We start from the raw sequence: 22,040 nt of genomic DNA on the forward strand, positions 1-22,040 counted from the left end.
ACACTTAAAAGAACAAGAAAGAGAACAGAAAAAAAGTCAAAAGCAAGAAGAAGAAAGGAAAGAATAAACATCAGAGTGGAAATAAACAAAATAGAGTCTAGAAAAACAATACAAAAGATTAATGAAATGAAGAGCTTGTTCTTTGAAAGGATAAACAAAACTGACAGACCCTTAACCAGACTCATCAAGGAAAAAAGAGAAAGGACTCAAATAAAATCAGAAATGAAGAGGAGAAATAATTACGGACGCCACAGAAATAGAAAAGATCCTAAGAAAATACTATGAGCAATTATACGCCAATAAATTAGACAATCTGGAAGAAATGGATACATTACTAGAAACATGCAATCTCCCAAGACTGTGTCAAGAAAAAACAGAAAATCTGAACTGACCACCACCAATGAAATAAAATAAGTAATCAAAAAACCTCCCCAAAACAAAAGTCCTGGACCAGATGGCTTCATAAGTGAATTTTACCAAACATTCAAAGAAGAATTAACACCTGTTCTTTTCAAACTATTCCAAAAAATTCGTGAAGGAGAAGGCTCCCTAACTCCTTTTATGAGGCCACGATTACCTTGACTCCAAAACCAGACAAAGGCATTACAAAAAAAGAAAACTATAGGCCGATACATCTTATGAACATTGATGCAAAAATCCTCAACAAAATACTAGCAAACTAAATTCAGCAATGCCTTAAAAATATCATACACCATGATCAAGTTGGATTTATTCCTAGGTTGTAAGGCTGGTACAATATCCGCAAATCAATTAATATGATACACCACATTAACAAATCAAAAGATAAAAAACATATGATCATATCAACAGATGCAGAAAAAGTGTTCGACAAAATCTAGCATCCATTCATTATAAAAACTATCAGCAAAGTGGGAACAGAGGGAACATACCTCAACATAATAAAGGCCATATATGACAAACCTACAGCTAACATCATATTCAATGGGGAAAGGCTAAAACCGTTTTCCTTAAGATCAGAAATAAGACACCTTTCCCCACTTTCACCACTCCACTTCAACACTGTATTGGAAGTCTTAGCCACAGCAATAAGAAAGAGAAATAAATGGTATGTGAACTGGAAAGGAAGAAGTAAAACTCTTGTTATTTGTTGATGACATATACTATACATAGAGAACCCAAAAGATTCAACCAAAAAACTGTTAGAACTGATCAATGAATTTAGTAAAGTAGCAGGATAGAAAATAAATATTCAGAAGTCAATGGCATTTCTATACACCAAAGATGAACTGTTGGGAAGAGAAATTAAGAAACAATCCCATTTATAATTTCATTGAAAACAATAAAATACCTAGAAATCTAATTAACCAGGAGGTAAAAGATCTGTTCTCAGAAAATTATAAGTCATTGAAAAAAGAAACTGAAGAAGATACAAATAAATGCAAGTATATACTGTGCTCAGAGGTAGGAAAAATCAACATCATTAAAATGGCCATACTACCCAAAGCAATCTATAGATTCGATGCAATCCCTATCAAAATACCAATGTTTCAGAGGCATTTTTCAGAGAGCTAAATCTGAATTTATATGGAACCATAAAAAACCCTGAATAGCCATGATAATCTTGAGAAAGAAGAACAAAGTTGGAGGTATCGCACTACCTGATATCAGACTATACTACAAGGCTACAGTAATCAAACAGCCTGGTACTGGCATAAAAACAGATACATTGATCAATGTAACAGAATAGAGAGCCCAGAAATAAATCCACACCCATACGCTAACTTAATATATGACAAAGGAGGTAAGAATATACAATGGGGTAAAGACCAGCCTCTTCAATAAAAGGTGTTGGGAAAGTTGGACAGAAACATGCAAAAAAAGAAACTGGAACACCTTACACTGTATACGAGAAGAGACTCAAAATAGATTTAAATACTTAAATGTAAGACCCAAAACCATAAAACTTCTAGAAGAAAACATGTAAACTCTCTGGTACTGCTAACAGTAATTTCTTTTCAGCTATATCTCCTTGGGCAAGGGAAATAAAAGAAAAAAATTAAAAAATGGGACTACATCAAACTAAAAAGTTTTCAACAAAAAGACAACCAACTGAATGGGAGAAAATATTCCCTAATGATACATCTGATAAGAGATTAATATCCAAAATATATAAATAACCCATACAACTTGACAACAAAATAACAAACAATCTAATTAAAAAATGGGCAGAAGACCTGAAATTAAAATTAAAACCACAATGAGATATCACCTCACACCTGTCAGAATGGCTATCATCAATAAATCAAAGAACAAGTGTTGGTGAGGAAGTGGAGAAAAGGGAACTCTCAAACACTCTTGGTGGGATTGCAAACTGGTACATCCAGTATGGAAAGCACTCTGGAAGTTTCTCAAAAAATTAAAAATGGATATACCTTTTGACCCAGCAATTGCACTTCTGGGTATTTACCCAAAGAAAAACAAAACAATAGTTTGTAAAGATCTATGCACTCCTATGTTCATGGCAGCACAACTTACAATAGCCAAGATATGGAAGCAACCTAAATGCCCATCAACAGATGATTGGATAAAGAAGTTATGGTTCATATATATAATGGAATATTACTCAGCCATTAAAAAAAAATGAAATCCTACCATTTACAACAACATGGATGGACCTAGAGTTTATTATGCTGAGTAAAATAAGTCAGACAAAGAGAAATATCACATACTTTCACTTATATGCGGAATCTAGGGAACAAAAAGAACAAATTAATCAAAAACAGACTCTCAAAGATAGAGGACAAGCTGCAGACAGCCAGAGGCAAGGGGGGTTGAGGGACTGAATTGGGTGAAGGGTTAAAGTAGTACAAATCAGTGGTTGATAGATGGTCATGGGGATGGGGAGCACGGCATAGGGAATGCAGTTAGCATTAATGTATTGGCTAGGTGGAGGGCCAGGGGAGAGAAAGCAATTAGTGGAATCGTTTTATAAACTATATAAATGTTGCACCAATGTACTATATACTTGAAACAAATAAAATATAAAATAATTTAAAAATTTTCTAGACAAAAAATGTTAGATGGGAATTTTCTTAATTCAATGATAAAGAATAACCTACAGCATACCTGAAATTTAAAGATAAAATACTTAAGAGCTTTCCCACTGCATCAGGAAAACCTGGCATCATCACTTCTATTTAACATTATTCCAAGGTAGAATCAAGTAAGACCAAACAAGGAAATAAAAGTATAGAAGAAAGGAATAAAACTGTTATTCTCAGATGATATAACTGTACATAGAGAAAAATCCAAGAATTTAGATATTAGAGTTAATATTCAATTTAGCACAGTTGCTGAATATATTAAAAAGTGCATTTTCTGTTTAGCCATAACAAATGGAAAATAAATTTAAGAAAGATAATATTAAAATCATGTTTCAATAACTTAGGAATAGATCCTAACAAAAGATGTACAAAATCTTTGCACAAAGAAATCATAAAATACTGAGAGAAATAAAACCTAAATGGAGGGATGTAAAATTTTCATGAATTAGAAGATTCAGTATTATAAAGATGTCAATTTTACTATTCTTTAGATTAAATGCAATCCAAATTAAAAGCCCAACAGGATTGCTGTTTGGTTAGTTTGTAGAAAGTGACAATTTGACTTTAAAATACATACGGAAATGCAAAGTGCCAAAAATAGCCAAGATACTTTTAAAGAAATATAATAGGGAGGACTTATTCTACTAGATATCAAGACTCGTTTATACAGCTACAATATTTACAATATCTCTCTCACACACACACATTCTCTCTCTCTCACACACACACACAGGGACACTAGGGACACTGTAAACTCCCAGCCAGAAACCTATTAGAGCTCAGTCCTATTTGAATTCAGTTCTTTAGAAATGGAAGGACATAGAACAGTTCCAGCACACCCACAGCCAGCTGGGAAAATGAGGCAAGCCGTGGCTGTGCCTGTTTGATACAGACACATAAACACATGAAGGCCCCTGACGTCTAGGAGGCTTCTCAGCTGGGTTCTCAAGGCCTCCAGAGGCATTTCTCTTTTGCACTGCACACGCCTGGGCCTAGCACGTTCTCCTCAGCCCTCTGACTTCCTTGCCTCAGGAGGAAAGGGACTGTGCCTGGCAGCATGGATCGTGGAGGGAACATGGGGTCTTCAAAGGCCTTCTGAGGTGCTGGCCAGGCCTAATAAAATATTAGCCAATCCTCTGCGCCCAGGACCCAGTCTCTGGCTGCCCCAGCCTGGCTGGGCAATGGGCTTGACAGCAGCCAAGGTCCCAGGAGCAGTGTGTTTGCCAGTGGTCCAAAGCCCTGCTGTGGACAAACAGACTGTCCAGGGTAAGAGTGGGGGAGTGGGAGAATGGGCCGCTTGTGTTGGATCAGGTAGGTGAGGATCATGGCTGTGAGGACGGGGTAAGGACGCTAGTCAAATGGGAGAAGGACGGGTGGTAGAATTGGCAGCAAGGGAGTACGGAAACATGGAGGAGGCAGGGAATGGGCTGCCTGGAGGCCGAAGAAGGTGGAAGAGTCCTGGGGTTAGACTTGAAAGCTGAGAGTGGATCAAAAATGGTATGAGGCATTTGGAAAAAGAGTGGGGCTGCTGTGTCATGGGAAGACACAGTGGAGGAAGGAAGGGAGAGAGAGCCCCCTGCCAGGCCCTATGTTGTACTTACATAAGATAGAGTTCCAAATGTCCATCAACAGTAGAATGGATATATCAACTGCAAAATAGTCGTATAATAGAATACTACATAGTAATGAAAATAAGCTTCTATTATAGTTAATAGTTGTATCTAGCAAATGTAAGTAAAAAAAAAAAAAGAATACATGCTATGTAATTTCTTGTATATAAAGTTCAAAAACAGACGAAATTAATATAGTGCTGAGGTCAGACAAGAGGAAGTAGTGTTCAGTGGTGGCAAAATAAGTTTCTGGGCTACTGGCAATGTTCTCTTTCTTGATCTGGGGTGTGCACAGGTGTACAAGTTGTGATAACTCACTAAGTTTGTTTTACAAACTCCTTTGTATGTTTATAATACCTTGATAAAAAATGTTTTCAAAAATTTAAGACACTTGTAATAAAATTGAATCCAAAAAAAGGACCAATCATGTTATACTCCATATTTTTCACATGTGAACTTATCTTGAACTTAGGCTTCTATGACAATGTGATTTTAGCTTTTCTTAATGAAAGGCTTGCAATACCTCTGTTTTGTCTTTACTGGCAGTTAATGTCACATCATTTTCATCCACTTGTGAAATATTCTCCAGTTCTTCAGCATGAAGTGTAATTGATCCTTCACTTAGTTGTGCCTTGGATTGTTCTTTTAAGTCTCCTGTAGGAAATACATAATATTCCATTTATCTATACACTATCTCACGGAAACAATCTGTGAGATAAGGATCACTCAATACAATTGCCAAGGAAGAAATCTTTTTTTCTCCAAATATCAGTCATCTTCAAAATGTGTAGTCACTAGGACAAAGGACCATATCATTGTTAATTTGGCTTAATTCTGCAAAAACTGGACTTTGAAGAAGATTGGATTTTAGTTTTTCTCCTGCAGATACTGACAAAAATCACTCAATATTTTCAATTTTAAACATTTCACACATATACAATAAGCTGAATTTAAAAACCACTTCTTTACAATAAGAGAAACTCAACTAATTACAGATATAGCCTCTTTATTCCAACTCCCCTATTAGTATATAGGCTCTTTGAGACTGAAGCATATCTTATACAATTTTATATAATATGTAGGACTAAGCATTGTATTAGCAAAAAGTTGCTATTGTATCACTGTATGTTAACCAAAAAAGTTTGATTTTAAATATTTATCACAAATATTTATCATACTCACGACTATCCAAATCTTAAAATAAATCTCTAACAAAGTCTACCTAAATAGTATATATAATAGTTATAATTCATCAACTCAAATTATTTAAATAAGACAAAGTTAACTGCCCCTTTGAACAAATTATTTTCATTTACTTTGGTTTTTACAAATGTATTTTGGTAGATTCTGTCTGACTTGTTTCCACTTCAGATTGAAAAGGCAATCTGGGGTTATATAAAAATCAAATCTGTAATACTGCAAAAATTCTAAGTGATTTGTTTATACATTTTCACTCATAAAGAACAGAATCACACAACTACTTAATTTATAGGTTTAAAATAAAAAAAAGGGTTACTAAACTCTTTTATGTAATCCATTACCTGAAAATAGATCATGGTTAAGATGAGCCATTTCTTTTTCCAAATTACTTCTTGATAAATCAGATTTTCTTATTAAAGCAACAGGTTCTCTCTTCTCTGGTGATCTAATAAAATAACCAAATGATGGCTACAAAATAAACATGTAAATTATTTCCTTAAGTTTTAACAGCTTTAAAAAATTCTATACTATTTTATGTTAATATTGGTAACCTAGCTAAATGATTTCAACGAAATAATTTTTTTTCCATTGAAACTTAAATTATTAGAGATGAACAGTTATTAAACCAATAAGATGGTTTATATTTCAAAATATGTTTTTACACAACAGGTTAAAAAAATGAATCTTTAAATTCTTCCCACTAACCAATTACATAACAAAATTAGTTAAGAGGTACTGAATAATTACTGCATGTTAAGTTTAGTGCTAAATGCTTTATATGCACCATCCCATTTAATTCCTATGAAACCCTATAAAATAGCATTCCATTTTAGAAGGCATGGAAGAGTTAAGTCAATTGTTCCATGTCACAGAAATAGTTAAAAGGCAGAACTAGGACTGGAGTCAGGGTCTGACATACTAGTAAATCTAAGCTTTTCACCACTATTCTACTGTGTCCCTATTCTGTCTCTGCTTTAAAGATACTATGCTCTAGCTATGCCATCATAATATTCAAAATATAAGGGCTGGTCAATTTAACCACTCCTAGCACATACCATACTTACTCTTTTCACATTGTAACCACCACCGAGGCAACCAAGAGCTTCAGATCTTTGAGCAAAGAACTCTCCTAAAGATAGACGTAAATAACTGGCATCATCTTTGTCCAGATCTGATGTGCTAAGTGACTTCCTCAACAAATTGTAATTAATTGAAGTTCCCCAAGATGTATCCCCTAGTGCAAGTGAAGTGTTCTGTGCATCTATATTTTCTTCCTAGGAAAAAAGTTATTGTTTCATTTTATTTCCCCAACAAGCCTTCTTTTTGTTCTTTTCATATGCAAAAATAAATTTATCTAAGAAAATTTAAACATTTTAAATTTTTAAATTGGACAAATTCATGCTTAAGGAGCTCACACAGATAATGAAGTCCAGAAGAAGAAAAATTCATTTTTCATACTTGAGTTGTAATATGCATTGTTTTAATATATTGCTGAATCAAACACTGACTTTCATTAATACAAATCTTTACAAAGGAGTACATCTTCAATAAAAACAAATAGCATTACCTCATTTCAAAACATGGTTAAAAACTAGGAAAATATCTTTAACAATTATTAAGGTGATTTTAAGCAAATTAAGCATTTTAGTATGCCAGTTATTTTTCAATTAATTCAGAGTGTGAAGGAAAAAATAGAAATTATCTAAATGTGAGAAACAAGATATAATTCTATACTAACTTTATATATAGTCAGAAAGAAATGAAAAATTTGCCTACATTGAAATACATACAGAAAAATGTTTAAACTTTGGTTAATGCCAATAAAATACAAACCTGCATAAATTGGTGCTCTTTGTTAAATTCTTCTTCATCTTGTGCAATCAAATCCAATGCCTCAGCTTAAAAAAAGAACAGGTTTGTAAAATTATACTAATGTTTACTAAATACTAGCATATACATAAAACTAAAAGCCTAATGAGGACAATGAAATACTAAAGAAATAAAAAATTTTAAAGTCCGTGAAAGCTTCTATCACATGACTGACACATCTGTATTAAGTACATAAGTCTGTGGTTCTCAAACTTTGGGTAATGAACACCGTACTGTGACTGATTTCATCAGTTATTAATGTGCCCTAACTTACTAAATAGGCTTTACAATGTAAGCTTTTTGTTTTTAAAAGATTCACATTCATTTCAGCTTTGAAGATCTGGCATATATGAGTTAATAAGGTACTCTTGCCCATGAAAACAGGTGGGATTTCATCAGGAACCATCAGACTGACAAGACATTCAATAAACTCGTCATGAAGATGTCTGCTGGGGTGCCCAACCACCTGTTTGCCCAGGACTGTCCCAGTTTTTGAAAGTAAAAGTCTGACATCCCAGCAAACCCCACAGCCTAGGAAAACAGGGACAAGTGGTCATCCAGTTGTCTGTCTTTAAAGGTCTTATAAGCACCTCAGTTCACCTCAGGGAAATGAATGGGTCCAGATACCTTCAACCTCTAAGCCAAGGCCACAAATTAAAATGCCTCAGAGGCTAATGGCCAATGAGCAAAGAGGGCCAGGTGTAACACTAGAGGGAGGGGTGAGACAGTAGCAAACTAAAAAGCATATGGTCTTGTTCAAGGCATTAAAATTAACAAGAATTTTAAACATGTTGGCTAACTCAGAAAAGTCTGCAGGCTAGACTCAAGATTGTCTGTCTGTTGCCCACTCTGGGCCTCTACCTGGTACTTCAAGATAGTAGCAGAAATTGGAAGAGTGAATAGCAACCCAGAAGGGACAGTACACTTGTAGACCAAATACAAGAGCTATCTCCTACTCTCATTAGTCCATCAAAGGCTAATCAGATCCAAACTGCCCTTTAGGAAACCCTCACAGTCCAAACATTAACATCTTGAGACAAAATGAGAATAGATACAGGAGCATATTTCCAGTTAGGAAAAGTAGAGCACCAAAAAGAGAGTTCTGGATTGTTACTTGTAAGGATAGTGCTGGTTCTTTACCCTGGGAACACATCATTTCTTACATAAACACATTCTAACCTAGAAATCTATGAGTGAACACCAGGAGAACCATGAAGCTCCCGAAATCACATGCAAAATATTATCTTCCACACAAAGTTTTCTATGAAGATTCTCTATGGGGGTCCCATAACTCAAAGTAAGTTATAAAACCACTGCCCCAAAATGTGAAAGTATCAACCAGCCATATCTAGCAGCCAAGAGAAGAGAAGCAGGAAATTAGCCTATAAGAAGGTAACCCGGAAAACCTAATTTACTTCAATGAGTTAAATATTACATTTTTAAATTCTTACATAAATAGCTCCAAATGTCACATTATATTCCTAAGTACTTTTTCTGTGAACTTTAAGAGATTCTTCAGATAAAAATCTATAGTAACTTTGTATGTTCATCAGAAATAAGTCATAAATTATGAGAAAGCAGAACTTCATTTTTATGAGCCTATGCCCAATTAATTTGCCAAATCCAATAGTCCTTTCAAATGTCACCTGAATGTTTTAGTTGTTAAATTTTGAAACAGCCCTTATGTCCCACTCCCCTTTTCTCCAGCCTCTGCCCAGTGTTTAAATTCTAGGCTATTGGCGGAATTAAAGTACCACAGATATATGGAACTTTCAGAGAGGGCAGAAATGGGGAAGAGAAGTAGTATCTAGTAAGGTTTCTGAATAAAGTTTAAGTAGGTTAAGTTTTCATTTAAAATTATTTTGACACTAAAAAATTATGTCCTTGGTCCAATCTTATTCTGAATATCTTCTCTTACATTTTCAAAATTCCCTTTCCACTTCCTATAAAAAGGCTCCCATTTCATTCATGCTCCCCCAGTCCTAATGTCCCTTGATCTAATTCATCCTTAATAGTTTTCCATAATCATTTTCTCCATTTCCTTACCACCCATGCTATCCTTCCATGAAGATGGTTTCATTAAAGTCCTCCATTATCTATTTATTTTTCCTTTAATAGTAATATGTCCACATAATACAAAATTCAAAAGGTATATACATGTATATCATGCTTCAATAAAGACTTTTTAGAAGTTAACCAAATAACATAAAAGGAAATACAAAACTGAAAAGTCTCTCCCACATCCCTAACCCCACTTACCACACCTCCAGAAGCAATCAGTGTATAAAGTATCCCGGAAATCCCTCACTATTTGAATCTATTTGATTTCTGAGTTCAAGTAGCTAGGGATTCCTGTAATCCATTTCTTCTTTTTTAAAATCTTTCCAAGGTAAGCATTTACAAATACATGTGTCCTTCCCTCTCCTATCTTTTTATACAAATGTTAGAATATTTTATATGCTTTTCTATGTCTTGGATTTTAAATTATTTATTCTGGTGATCATTCCATATCAGTACCTAAATGAGCTCCTTTACCTTTTTTTATAGCCACGGGGAATTTCCTTGTATGAATGTACCTTACTTAATCGGTCCTCTATTTTGTATATTTACATTGCTTCCATCCTTTTGTTATTATAAACAATATGCAAGCAATAACACTGCACATACATCACATACCATTCATGCAAGTCTATCTGAAGAATAAATTCCCAGGAGAATGACCTGGTTACAGGGTATGTGCATTTGTAATTTTGCTAGATGCTGCAATACTGCTGCACCTAGAGGCTGTGCCTATAATGCACCAGAATATCTATTTACCTCACACTCTTACCTAAATAGTTTTATTACCAAACTTTTAGATAACTGCTAATGAAATAACTAAAAAATAGGGTGGTTTTACTATGCATTTCTTTCCATAAGTAAGAATGAACCTTTTTCTGCATATTTAACAACCATTTTTATTTTTTTCTATAAATTGTCTGTTTACATACTGTGCCCAATTCTATACTGAGTAGTTGGTCTTGTTTATGAGGACCATTTACATATTAGGGAAATGGGCCCTTCATCTGTAATATAAATTGGAAATATTTTTTCTCAATTTGAAGACTAATTTTTAAAATCTTTTTACCAAAGCGTAATATACTTATAAGAAGTATATATAAGTATAAAACTCAATGAATTTTCACAATCTGAACAAATGTGTGTAGTCACATCAACACCCCAGATCAAGAAACAGAAGACTGCCAGCACCCAAAAGGCCTCTCGAGCTTCCTCCCTGTCTTTCCCATCACAACATGCCCACCAAAGAGTAACTGCTACCCTTGTTTCTTACTCCATAGAACAGGGTATGTTTGAACTGTATAAGAACAGAATTTGATAGTATGTTATTCTTAGTAAGCCTTATTTCATTCAATATATTTGCAGAATTCACTCATGCAGCTACAAGTGGCTATACATCATTCTTATTGCTACATAGCATTCGAATATATGAGTAAACACAATCGATCCCATTGTTAATAAGAATTTTGTGTCTACGGTCATGCTACCCTGAACAAGCTGGATCCTGTTTGATCTCAGAAGCTAAGCAGGGTTGGGCCTGGTTAGTACTTGGATGGGAGACCACCTGGTGAGATCGGGTGCTGTAGGCATAAAAAATAAGGGATGGTAAGCTGACAAGGTCTTTATAATATGTGAGGTCAACCAAGGGTTGCCTCGCCTAAAAAAAAAAAAAAATTTTTTTGGAGGTTCTAGTTTGGGGCTATTACATATAGTGCTGCTATAAACATTTTAGTATATGTCACTTGGTGAACATATATACCCCATAAAGTGGGTATACTTGGTCAGAAAGGTTCACCTTAATAAGATACTGCCAAACAAATTTCCAAAATGGTGGATCAATTTACACTTACACCAGCAACACATGAGAATTCCATCATCATTGACTTTTTAGGTGACAATGTCAGTATCTACTGTCCAGTCTATACCCTTTTTGTCCTTTCTAAATCAAGATATCATTGAGCAAGTTCTAACTGTAACTTAACTTCTAATTTGACTCATATTTCCAACTACTGAGTATCTTAACCTCAAACCATAATCATCCAAAATTCTACAATTTCTTCTGATTTTCCTCATCTCAGTTAATGGTACTGGCATTTTCTCAAATAACTCGGACCACAAACCTCAATCTTTCCTTTCTACCATCTCCTGAAATCCAGTCATGAAATCCTAACCATTGTAATTCCATATCTTTTGTGAGCTACTTTATTTTCATTCCCACTGTGACATCTAGATTTCTACATCATCCTAAGGAATCTTCTTTTTAACTGATCATTGCTGCCAGGAGACATGCAAAACAAGTTGGACAAGCATGTCTTCAGTGGTTCTCTACTGCTTACTAAACAGGTCTCAACTCTTTGGCAGGGTAGTCAAAACTCTATCCACTCCCAGGCCCTACTGTACCTCTCCAACTTCATCTCTTAATCTCATACTGCTCTTCCCCACTTCCCACATCTTGCCATAAATGCCGGCCACATTAAACTATTAACCATTTTCAAAACATGCCCATGCTTTCTCATCTCATCCTCCTTCACTGGGTTTTCCACCCATTTGGAATTTCTCATGCCCCAAAATATTTACCTATTAAAACTCTACCTCAAAAGCTTATTTGAAATCCTTCTGCTATCCACTCAGGCAAAAATTATTTCTCCTCTAAACTCCAAAGCACTTGGTTTGTGTTTCTTATGATGCTACCTATTGTTTTATATTCCTGTCTTATCCCTCTTAGCTAATAGAAAATTTCTTAAGGACTGAAAAAATGCCCTATTTATCTCTGTATTTCCACATCATTAGGCATTTTAAAAGAGTTTAGTACAAGCAACAGAATAACTTCTTCTAGCACCTTTTTTTACTAAAAACAAACTGGGCTTGACAGTCCACTGCATGCTTTCCTCATCCCAGGTTTAGAGGTTCTCAGAGACCAGAGGTTTCAGCAGCACAGCAACATCTCCATAGACTAAGACAAAATGCCGTGCATTCTACAGCCCTACTCCAGTTTTGCTTTCACTGTAAGAGATTCTGCTAATGAACATACCTAAATGATGTTCCTAATGTGCTCATTCTTTGAGATTTAATTTATCTCTTTCATCACTTTTCTGCCATCATTTTGACATTTTTTAGCTTTTACTCCAAAATGAATTGGCTTTTGTAACTGCTCATTTATCAGAAATATTTTTGTTCAAGACAGATTTTACAAAGAGAAAGTAAAGCCTAAGGGAAAATAAAGCCCATTTCTGCAATATAAAGGTTGAAGTTAAAGAGTGTTGGTCTGACCCACTGTCCTTGCATAAGGAAAAGGCTCAGTTCACTCTGCAATGATTAACACTGACTAATTCAAGCCTTTGTTGCTATAAAAACAAGTGAAGAGCTAAGTGTTATATATTCTAGAAGGAATTTGACGTGGCCAAGCAATATACACAGAGTAATCTCAGAAGAACATCAGAAACAGTGAAAGTGGTATAATAAAGTAGTTTATACACTTACAACCAGATCTGAAATCTTCATTCATCTCATCAGTTAGAGACATATTTAAATCTTGTTCTTCATTAAAAGATGTATAATAGGCAAGGTCAGTGACCCACCTACCTTCTTCATTTTGATAGACCACACTCTGTGGTAGATCAGTTTCTAAAAAATAAAATAAATGACACATGACAATTTTATTTAGTTGACTTATCTTAGTTATCAACAGTACTGAAATCTGCCCAAAACTAGTTAGAAAAATGAAAATCTATTTCTCAAAGAAAAGCATCTCTCTGATGGTGGATAAGCCAACTTTAATTATAGTAAAAGTCTATAATGGAGAATGAGAGAAAAAAAAAAGATTTAGAAAAGTATTTTTCCACCAGATCTGTGACTAAATATAGCATTTTAAAATTCATAAAGCACTTAAATATTTTACTATGAAAGATTAGGCAAATTCCACCTAGCGATATACTTTATTTAAAATGTACGCCCCATTTATTTCTTTACTTTCATTAAAAAAAAAAAAAAAAAAGCCCACTTACGGTCTTTACTCTTTTCAATGTACTCATAACGTTCACATGTTCGCCTTTCACTAGTTGGTGACCGAAGAGTATCAGTGGAATTAATTTCATTGTCACTAATGGATTTCAAAGATGCTATGTTCGTATTTTTTTGATTGGATACTTTAGGAGTCTCAATATCTAAACATCTATTCTTGGGCAAAACTATTTCTGAATCTGATGCTAAAAGCTTATTTTGATGAGGAGACCCTGCCTCCAGCTTTAAAGGGTCTGTCAAGTCAAAATCACTTTTACTGGCATTTTTGTCATGAAAATAATCAGGATTAAATTTTGCATGAGTAGCTGTGATAGTCTTCACCAGAACATCTTCTCTTGTGCATTCCTTTAAAAACCAATAAGAGAGCAACAGTAAGTTTTGTTTTTCACAACTCATTCCAAAATTTTATGGGAAAAAATTATGTAGTTGACATAAAATGTTCATTATATAAAAGAACAGACTATACAGTATACACTATAGTCTTCCAGACTATGTAAGAATCAATGTTGAGCAATTTACAAAAGCCAAAATTCATAATGTGGTCATGGCAAACATACATCAACAGATTTCAGGTCCCAACACGTTTATTACATTACAGGATGTTAGAAACGTCAATTTAACTTTTATAATTAGCACTAAAAGTCTAAAAGATAGTAAGCCCATTACTGTGACCAAACTCATAAAATTAATATGAACAGTAGCCCTTGAAAACACAGATATTTCAATATGAGCAAAAAAGCAAATACTCCAAATGTCTAGGACTCTAATGACAATTGCATCAGACATAGTAAATTAAGTCAGTGCCTCAAACCAAGCCCTCCAACATACTTTCCCAAATGCACTTTTTATTCGTTCCTAGATAACTGCAGAAAATGGGCTCAAGTGCTCATTGAACTTTTTAGACATTCAGCTATGAATAAAGTGCCAATAGAGCCTGTTAACAGCAGTCTTCTCTGTTATAAAATTTATGATAAAACCATCCTCATAAGCAAAGTTTTTAAAGTTAGAGTACTAAAAGGAGGTAGTTCTATATAACAGAAAAGATGCTGACTTTGAAATAAAGTCACAAGTTTAATTCCTAGCACCACTGTTTATTAACTGGGTTATTTTGTTATATAAAAAATAAACTTACATCTCTACCTTTTATCAAAATAAATTCCAGATGGCTTAAAGATTTAGGTGTAAAAGTACTAGGATAAAATACAGATGAATAGATTTGTATTCTTCAGGAGATAACATCTTCTAAGTGTTAACACTGTCCTGAGTTAAACCGTGCCTCCCAAAAAAAGATATGCCTGAGTGTTAATCCTAGTTATCTGCAAATGGTGACCTTTTTCAGAAATGGTCTTTGCAGATGTAATTAAGTAAAGGGTCTTGAGATGAAATCATTGAGAATTTAGGATGGGCCTTAAACCCAATGAGCAGTATACAGCTGAACAACACAAGTTTGAACTGCGCAGGTCCACTTATATGTGGATTTTTTTCAAAAATATACCATCGGGATTCCATAGCACTAGGTTTCATATCCATAGATTCAACTAGCCACAGATCAAAACAGTATTTTTGACCTGTGGTTGTGAACTCATAGATGCAAAGGGCCAACTGTATAAATTGCTCTGTACCATTTTATACAAGGGACTTGAGCATCCATGGATTTGGGTTATCTGTGCAGGTCCTGGAATCAATTGCTTGCAGATACCAATGAACATAGTGAAGTTTTGGGGGAGTCAAAAGTGATACAAGGATTTTCAACGCATGGGGGGTTGGCACCCTAACCCCTGCATTGTTCAAGGGTCAACTTATAAGAGAAAGGAGAAGAACACTTCAGAGGGACAAAGAGACACAGAGGGAAAGACCATGTGAAGACAAAGGAAGACATTGGCGTACTGCTGCCACAAGTTAAAAAACACCAGGTCAACACCTTGATTTCAGACTTTTGGCCTCTAAAACTATGAGAGAATAAATTTCTGTTGTTTTAAGCTAGCAAAACTTTGGTGATTTGTCCTGCATCCCTGTAAAACTGATACAAACACTAAAGCCTAAAATGCACAAGGATCACCAGAGAGAAGACCATATGAAAACACGAGAAGATGGCCACTTATAAGTCAACAAAAGAAGTTTACGGAGAAATCAACCCTGCTGAAATCTTCATCATGGACTTCTCCAGAATTAAGAAAATTAATTTCTGTTGTTTGAGCCAAATAAATAAATGCATGAGGATCAAAATATCTCCTTAATGTAGAAAGCTTATAAAAACAATTTAAAGTATGACTATCCCAATTTAAAAAAGACAAAGGAGACTAAAAAATATCATTGAAAACTAGGTAACTATTTTCATACATACTAACATAGATTAAAAAGAACCAGAATGTGGGAAACTAGCTCTCTCCTCCGTAAAGTGACTTACACCATCTTGAATAAAGAATGCAATCAGGACCTTCAGCATTGCCCCAGTGGAGCAGAGACCAACTCTGGGTGGAGTATGTGTTAACATATTAACTTACTATTACCTAGGAAATGCTGACAAGGATGTCTTCAACAAAAGATATAGGTTTGGCATGGTCAAAATAGATCTGAGAATCAAATCATGTAGTGGACTGGAATTTTATGCTTCTGGTCATGCTTATACTGATACAGGGAAAACATCAGGCAACCCAGAGACCAAATACAAGGTCTGTAATTATGGACTTACCTTCCTCCGCCAAAATGGAACATAGATAATATTCTTGGAACAGAAATCTCTTTGGAGAATAAGTTGGCTAAGGGTTGAAACTAACTCTTGATATAGTATTTGACTGAACTCAGGAAAGAAGAGTGGGAAATTGAAGGCCTTCTATAAACAGGATCATTTCAGTTTTGGCAGTAATGTTGATATAGATTTTTCTGGACCAACCATCTTTGGCTGGGCTATGTTAGCATTTGAAGTATGGCTTTGCTGGCTATAAGATGAGTTTTGACATAGCCATATTCAAAATGTCACCGAATAATTATGAGGCTGCAGACTTCCAGCTGCACACTCATATGAACAATGGCACTGGATGTGGAGGGTATACATATCAAAAGATTGAGAATACTGAAACGTCAACAAACCTTGTTTGGATAGCTGGACAACATCCATTTTGCTATCACTGCTAAATACAAACTGGCTTGCAGGACTTCTCTATCTGATAAAGTAAATAATGCCAGCCTGATTAGACTGGGTAATGCTCAGACCCTTCAAACAGGAGTAAAACTGACCCTATGAGCTTTAGTCAATGGAAAGAACTTCAGTGCAAGAGATCACAAAGTTGCGTTAAAATTTGAACTAGAAGCTTAATGTGGTTTCGAATAAAGCATCAGATTTGTCCCTGAAGGTGAAGCGAAATGAACCCATTATGTTTTTGCCTTAAAATTCTCTGAAATTTCAAAAGTGTAAACTTTTTATTCTTCCAAAGAATTGTAATCTTCCCCACACTGAAGTCTAAAGATCGCAAGTCCACCCTAAGGGAGGTGCTTAAAGGCATTCCAGGAAGCTGTCATATTTGTGCCACGTTTCAGTTCTGCAGTTCTATTTTAAATGTGTTCTTCAGTGACGATGTAGTGTGTCAAGTTATAAAGGAGATGACCTGATCCTCCAGTTTGTACATCACGTCCTGCATGTCTCACACCACTTTTTCATAACCTTTTAATATATTGGTATCTGTGCTGTAGTGGAATCTTTGGTTTTGCATCAGAGTAAAATAAAATAAATCCATCACATTTGAATATACTTTAAAATGCAGTCAGGTGATGACAGTCTAAGAAATCATAAAATTCTTTAACGAAGTGCATTTGAACCCTTTAAGTGATTAAGTGACGAGCCAATGGGGTGAAACTACCACCTATGGGATTATGACCACACACATCTAAATCAGCATCCCACTTGAGGGTGGTGGACTGGGAGAAAAAAAGAAGCTGCCTCTCGCAGATGCAGGAGTTCCCTGCAGGAGGAGGGGGAAGGGAGAAAGTGCAGCGAGTTCCCTGAACAGCCCTGCCTGGGTGTGCTGTGAGCTCCACACAAAAGGCGGCAATGCCCACTCATCAGGGCACAAAGCAGAAAAGTGGAGATGGCAGAGAAAAAACAGTTGATTATTACCATCCGCGGTCACAAAACACGAGGCTGTGCTGCAGCCCTCATACCCCAACCTGGTGGGCCTCTCCCCCATATCCTCTAAGACTAAATACAGCGGACACCAGAGAAATATGAGCAAACACTACCAAAACTGTCGCTAACACTGACAGGGCTGAGACCGGGGGAAGCAAGTGTGATTAAATATCACTAAGAAAAAAAAAGGCATGATTAAGATGTTATATAAAGCAGGGATCCAAGAGGCTTAGACGCCACCTACTGGAAACCAAAAGAAAAGCACCTTCTTTGCAGCAGGCTACAGAGAAACCTATATATAATAAATCTTTCTGGAAAAAAAACTGAACACATTTCCATTAATTCTCAGGTGAAAAAATAGTCCATTAAACACCATGAACAACCAGAGTGACAAAGCATCTCAGAAAGAGAAAAATCTCCAGAAAATAAGCTTACAAACATAGAAATATGTGGCTTAAATGACAGAGAATTCAGGATGGTACTTCTGAAAAAACTCAGTAAGTTCCTAAATGAGTCATATCAACAATTTCAGGAATTGACAAAACAGCTAGATGAGCACAGAAAAGAGACTGAAACCAACCCTCAAAAAGAACTGATAGAACTTCTGGAGCTACAGAAAACACTGCAAAAGCTGAAAAATGAAATAACAAGCTTGGGATATAGAGTCGACCAAATGGAGGAAAAGATCAGTGATATCAAAGACAAAAATCTAGAAATAAATCAGAAGGAAGAAGAAAGAAAATAAAGAATGAAAAATAATGAAAGAGAAATACAAGTAGCTGATACCATCAGGAGGGAAAACATAAGAATAATGCGCATTATCGAAGGTGAGGAAAAGGAGCAGGGATTAGAAAGCATTTTCAGACAAATAGTGGATGAGAATTTCTAAGGAATGATCTGGACCTTGGAATTCAAGAAGTCAACAGAACACTCAATTATCTCAACCCAAAGAAGCCTTCACCAAGACACATTGTATTAAAATCATCAAAAATCATCAACAAAAATAGAATTCTTAGGGTAGCCAGGGAGAAGAAAACAGTAACTTATAAGGGAAAATCCATTAGATTATCATCGGACTTCTCAGCTCAGACCTTACAAGCTAGAAAGGAATGGAATCAAATATTTAAACTATTAAATGAAAGGAATGACCAGCACAGAATAATGTATCCAGCTAAGCTCTCCTTTCGATATAAAGGAGAAATTAAGACCTTTCCAGACATATAAAAATTGAGGGAAATCTCCGCTACAAGGCCTGTACTATACAGGAAATACTGAAAGGAGTCAGCTCATCCAAAACAAAATGACAAAAAAACAACAACAACAACAAAAAAAAACCATAAATAGAAGTAAAGTGACTATCAGGCAAATAGAAGCAGAGGACTGTAACCCTTACTAGGAACAGGGCATTATAAGCTTAAATAATAATAAGTGAATTGTTATAATAAGATAGTAATGAACATTCAGCATACATAAGGACAAATTGAGACAACAATGACTGAAAAGGAGAGAATTAAAAGATCCAAATTTGCAAAGGGGAATGGAGATAAGGAACTCGCAGAAGAAAATGGAAGACTCTGTGTGTGTGTGTGTGTGTGTGTGTACACACTATCCTTTACATGTTCATAATGGTAACCAAACAGAAGATACAGAAGTGAAGTGTATAACATAAAACAAGAAGAACCAGAGGCAAAATCCACAAAGCCAATCAAAATAAAGAAAACAGAAACACAAGCACAAGGAAGTAATGGAAACACCGAGCTACCAGAAAGCAAAAGATAAAATGGCTATAAGAAGACTTTATATTTCAAGAATCATCCTAAATGTAAACAGACTGAACTCACCAATAAAAAGGCAGAGAATTGCAGAATGGATCAAAAAACAAAACCCAGTCATATGTTGCCTCCATGAGACACATCTCAGCTCCAAACACAAATACAAACTCAAAGTGAAAGGGTGGAAAATGGTATTTCAAGCAAATGGCATTCAGAGAAAAGAGTGAGTAGTGGTACTAATATCAGACGAAACAGACTTCAAAATAAAAAAGGTAAAGAAAGATACTGGGGACACTTCAAAATGATAAAGGGAATCAGGCATCAAGAAGATGTAACACTTATTAATGTCTATGTTTCTAATCAGGGAGCCCCAAACTATGTGAAGCAATTACTAATAGAACTAATGTGAGAAACAGACCAAAACACGATCGTAATAGGAAACCTAAATACCCACTGTCGGATATGGACACATCATCCAAACAGAAAATCAGTGAGGAAATAACATCCTTAAATGACACGTTAGACCAACTGGACATTACTGACATTCACAGAGCCTTCCATTCCAAAACAGCTGTTTATACATTCTTCTCTAGTGCACATGGAACCTTCTCAAGAATTGACCACATACTGGGACACAGAGATAGCTGCAACAAATAGAAGAGGGTTGAAAGTATACCAACCATGTTCTCTGATCATAATGCTTTGAAGCTGGAGATCAACTGTAAAAAGAAATCAGGAAGAATCACAAATACATGGAAATTAAACAACATGCTACTAAAAAATGACTGGGTCACAGAAGAAATAAAAAGAGATCAAGAGATACATAGAAATGAATGATAATGATAGTACAACACATCAAAACTTTTGGGAGATGGCAAAAGCGGTCTTAACAGAAAGTTCATATGATTACAGGCCTACCTCCAAAAAACAAGAACAAGCCCAAACCAACAACTTAACGCTTTATCTTAAAAAACTAGAAAAGAAAGAACAAATGAAGCCTAAAGTCAGCAGAAGGAAATAAATAATCAAAATTAGCGCAGAAATAAATGATACTGAAAACAAAAAAATGACAGAAAAAATAAATGCAACAAATGCAACAAAGAGCTGGTTCCTTGAGAAGGTGAATAAAATTGGCAAACCCCTGGCTAGACTCACTAAAGAAAAAAGAGAGAAGACACAAATAAACAAAATCAGGAACAAAAGAGGAGAAATTACGACTGATATCGCAGAAATACAAAGGATCATACAAGAATACTATAAAAAAGTATATAACACCAAATATAATAACACAGAAGAAACTGACCAGTACTTAGAAAAATACGACCTTCCTAGAGTGAATCAAGAATAACTGAAAAAGCTAAATAGACTAATTAGCAGTATGGAAATGGAAACGATCATCAAAAAACCTACCAAAAAGGAAAAATCCAGGACCAGATGGCTTAACCCATGAATTTTACCAAACATTCGAAGAAGATTTAATACCTATTCTACTCAAACTCTTCTAAAAAATCGAAGAGGAGGCAATACCTCCCAACTCATTTTATGAGTCCAATATTACTCTGATACCAAAACAGATAACACACACAAAAAAAACTACAGACCAATATCTCTCATGACCACATGTGCAAAAATCCTAAATAAGATACTAGCGAACCATATACAACAACATATTAAAAAGATTATACACCGCGATCAAGTGGGCTTCATTCCAGAGGCACAGGGATGGCTCAACATAATGCTAATCGATTAATATGATACACTACATAAACAAATTAAAAAATAAGAATCATATGATCACATCAATAAATGCAGAAAAAGCCTTCGACAAGATTCAGCATCCATTTATGATCAAAACACTTAACAAAATCAGTATAGAAGGAAAGTACTTTAACATAATAAAGGCCACATATGAAAAGCCCTATGCCAACATTATACTTAATAGTGAAAAACTGAAAACCTTCCCTCTAAGATCAGGAACAAGGCAAGGCTGTCCCTATTGCCGCTGTTTTTCAATATAACATTGGAAGTCCTAACAAGTGCAATCAGACAAGAGAAAGAAAGATATAAAAGGCATCCAAATAGGAAAAGAAGAAGTCAAAGTGTCACTATTTGCAGATGACATGAATTTTCCATATAAAAAACCCTAAGGACTCCACAAGAACACTACTAGATACAAGAGCAAATACAATAAAGTTTCTGGATGCAAAATCAATGTTCAAAAATCCATAGCTTTTCTTTACAATGAAGTGTCAGAAAAAGAAGTGGAAAAAATAATTTCTTTTGCAATAGCAACAAAAAGAAA

The 22,040-nt window shown here is 35.2% G+C and overlaps 1 protein-coding gene and 2 pseudogenes across 17 annotated transcripts in view; 2 read left to right on the plus strand and 1 right to left on the minus strand.

Moving 5' to 3' along the window:
* CEP192 (centrosomal protein 192) overlaps nucleotides 1-22,040 on the minus strand; it is a 138,291-nt gene that overhangs the window by 82,499 nt on the left and 33,752 nt on the right. For 16 of the 17 annotated variants that reach the window (XR_003045514.1, XM_015587238.2, XM_025044889.1 and 13 more), the window contains 6 exons: nucleotides 13,828-14,188; nucleotides 13,304-13,447; nucleotides 7,730-7,794; nucleotides 6,952-7,170; nucleotides 6,238-6,364; nucleotides 5,220-5,350 (listed from right to left, as the gene is read on the minus strand). Coding sequence is in view for 16 of the 17 variants with exons in the window: in XM_015587238.2 (XP_015442724.1) it covers nucleotides 5,220-5,350; nucleotides 6,238-6,364; nucleotides 6,952-7,170; nucleotides 7,730-7,794; nucleotides 13,304-13,447; nucleotides 13,828-14,188 (1,047 nt within the window). In the remaining variant the exon portion in view is untranslated. The remainder of the gene's footprint in view (nucleotides 1-5,219; nucleotides 5,351-6,237; nucleotides 6,365-6,951; nucleotides 7,171-7,729; nucleotides 7,795-13,303; nucleotides 13,448-13,827; nucleotides 14,189-22,040) is intronic. The other variant, XM_006909208.3, reaches the window with a different exon arrangement.
* Nucleotides 11,294-11,412, plus strand: LOC112477616 (annotated as a pseudogene).
* On the plus strand, nucleotides 14,388-18,084 carry LOC102882707 (annotated as a pseudogene).

The sequence above is a fragment of the Pteropus alecto genome, unplaced genomic scaffold, assembly GCF_000325575.1.
Source record: "Pteropus alecto unplaced genomic scaffold, ASM32557v1 scaffold233, whole genome shotgun sequence".
Classification (NCBI taxonomy): domain Eukaryota; kingdom Metazoa; phylum Chordata; class Mammalia; order Chiroptera; family Pteropodidae; genus Pteropus; species Pteropus alecto.